At 37.6% G+C, this 1,759-nt stretch overlaps 1 protein-coding gene across 1 annotated transcript in view; it reads left to right on the forward strand.

Moving 5' to 3' along the window:
* The first annotated feature begins 1,156 nt into the window (after positions 1-1,156).
* LOC106870904 (uncharacterized) overlaps positions 1,157-1,759 on the forward strand; it is a 21,014-nt gene continuing 20,411 nt past the window's right edge. Inside the window, exon 1 of the mRNA XM_052974108.1 lies at positions 1,157-1,427. Within this exon, the coding sequence (XP_052830068.1) occupies positions 1,266-1,427 (162 nt within the window). The 5' untranslated portion in view covers positions 1,157-1,265. The remainder of the gene's footprint in view (positions 1,428-1,759) is intronic.

Raw genomic sequence — 1,759 nt, forward strand, 5'->3', positions numbered from 1 at the left:
GGATGTATGTGTATATGTGCGTGTATGTGTGTGTGTATGTATAATGTGTATATCTATACATGTATGTGTGTGTATATGTGTGTGTGTATTTATGTACATAAAATGTATGTGTGTATGTATGTATAGTGTATGAGTGTATTTATGGATGTATGTGTGTATATATATATATATGTGTGTGTGTGTGTATGTATGTATAATGTATATATTTATACATGTATGCATAATGTATGTATATATATATATGTGTGTGTGTGTGTGTATGTACGTACATAAAATGTATGTGTATGTATCTATAATATATGAGTGTATATATGGATGTATAATGTGTGTATATATATATCTGTGTGTGTGTGTATGTATGCATAATGCATGTATAATGTAACCGAAAGTTAAAACAGAAGAAATATACACTCTCTATAGTCAGTAGGTGTATAATAGAAGTTCGTTTGGGTCAGTATTAAATGCTTTGGGAATAAGAACAGAAGTTGTTATATGTTTTCAATGAAGTCATCGGCAAGTCTGGTTCTGTTCTGACGTCATAAGGAGATATTAGGGTTAACTATGACGTCACTACAGTCATGAAATTCCTTATTTCATGGTTTCTTTCTCAACGAGTTCTTGGTTTTATAGTGCCATGTTTACGTCAGGAACCATAGCATTGAGATGACGTTATGTGTAAATCATTTCGGTGAGAATAGAACATTGTCCTACGCTGCAGAAACTCGTCATCATCGTCGTTGTCGTCAGCATTTAGTGTCTGTTTTCCTTGCTGGTATGGGTTGGACAGCTTGACGGGAACTGGCAAGGCCGGGACCACACCATATTACATCATCTGGTTTTGGTTTGCTTTCTACAGCTGGATGCACCAGTGGAATCTTGAGTGGACTCCAACTTGTGTGGCACAGCAGACAAAATGCATCATGGATTTTTTTTTTTTATGACTCTTTAGAATCTGAGTTCAAATCCTGCCAAGATCAACTGGTACTACCAAGGAGTTTGTAGCTGCAATTCTATTCTGGGAGTTCAACTCAGTATTTCAGGACCATTCTGACATTCGTTTATTCTTTTACTTGTTTCAGTCATTTGACTGCAGCCATGCTGGAGCACCACCTTTACTTGAGCAAATCAACCTCAGAACTTATTCTTTGTAAGCCTAGTACTTATTATATCAGTCTCTTTTGCTGAACTGCTAAGTTATGGGGACGTAAACACACCAGCATCGGTTGTCAAGCAATGTTGGTGGGGACAAACGTAGACACAGACACATGCATCATTCATCATCATTTAGTGTCTGTTGCCCATGCTGGCGTAAGTTGGACAGTTTGACCAGGGCTGGTAAGCTGAGGGACTGCACCAGGTTCCAATCTGATCTGGCAAAGTTTCTACAGCTGGATGCCCTTCCTAACACCAACCACTCCAAAGGTGTGGTAGGTGCTATTATTATTATTATTATTATTCAGTAGTTTTATTTTTATAACGTGCTTTCACTTCACTACCCAGCGCAGCTCTGTGTGCCTTGGGTATGTGCTGTGGTTTGCTGTGATGCTCTTATGGTTACTGTATTGAAAGGGTTTTGCGTAGGATGTGTGCAGTGCCCAGTAGTGCAATTTTCTGTATGTTATATATATTTGTAAGTCCTGGTGTTTTTGTTATGTATTTGTCTGAATATTTTTTTTATTATACCTAAGGCACCTACTATGATAGGAATTGTTTCTGTTTTTAGATTCCACATTCGAGTTACCTCTATTTCCAGGTCTTT

This window comes from Octopus bimaculoides, chromosome 1 (assembly GCF_001194135.2).
Source record: "Octopus bimaculoides isolate UCB-OBI-ISO-001 chromosome 1, ASM119413v2, whole genome shotgun sequence".
Lineage (NCBI taxonomy): Eukaryota > Metazoa > Mollusca > Cephalopoda > Octopoda > Octopodidae > Octopus > Octopus bimaculoides.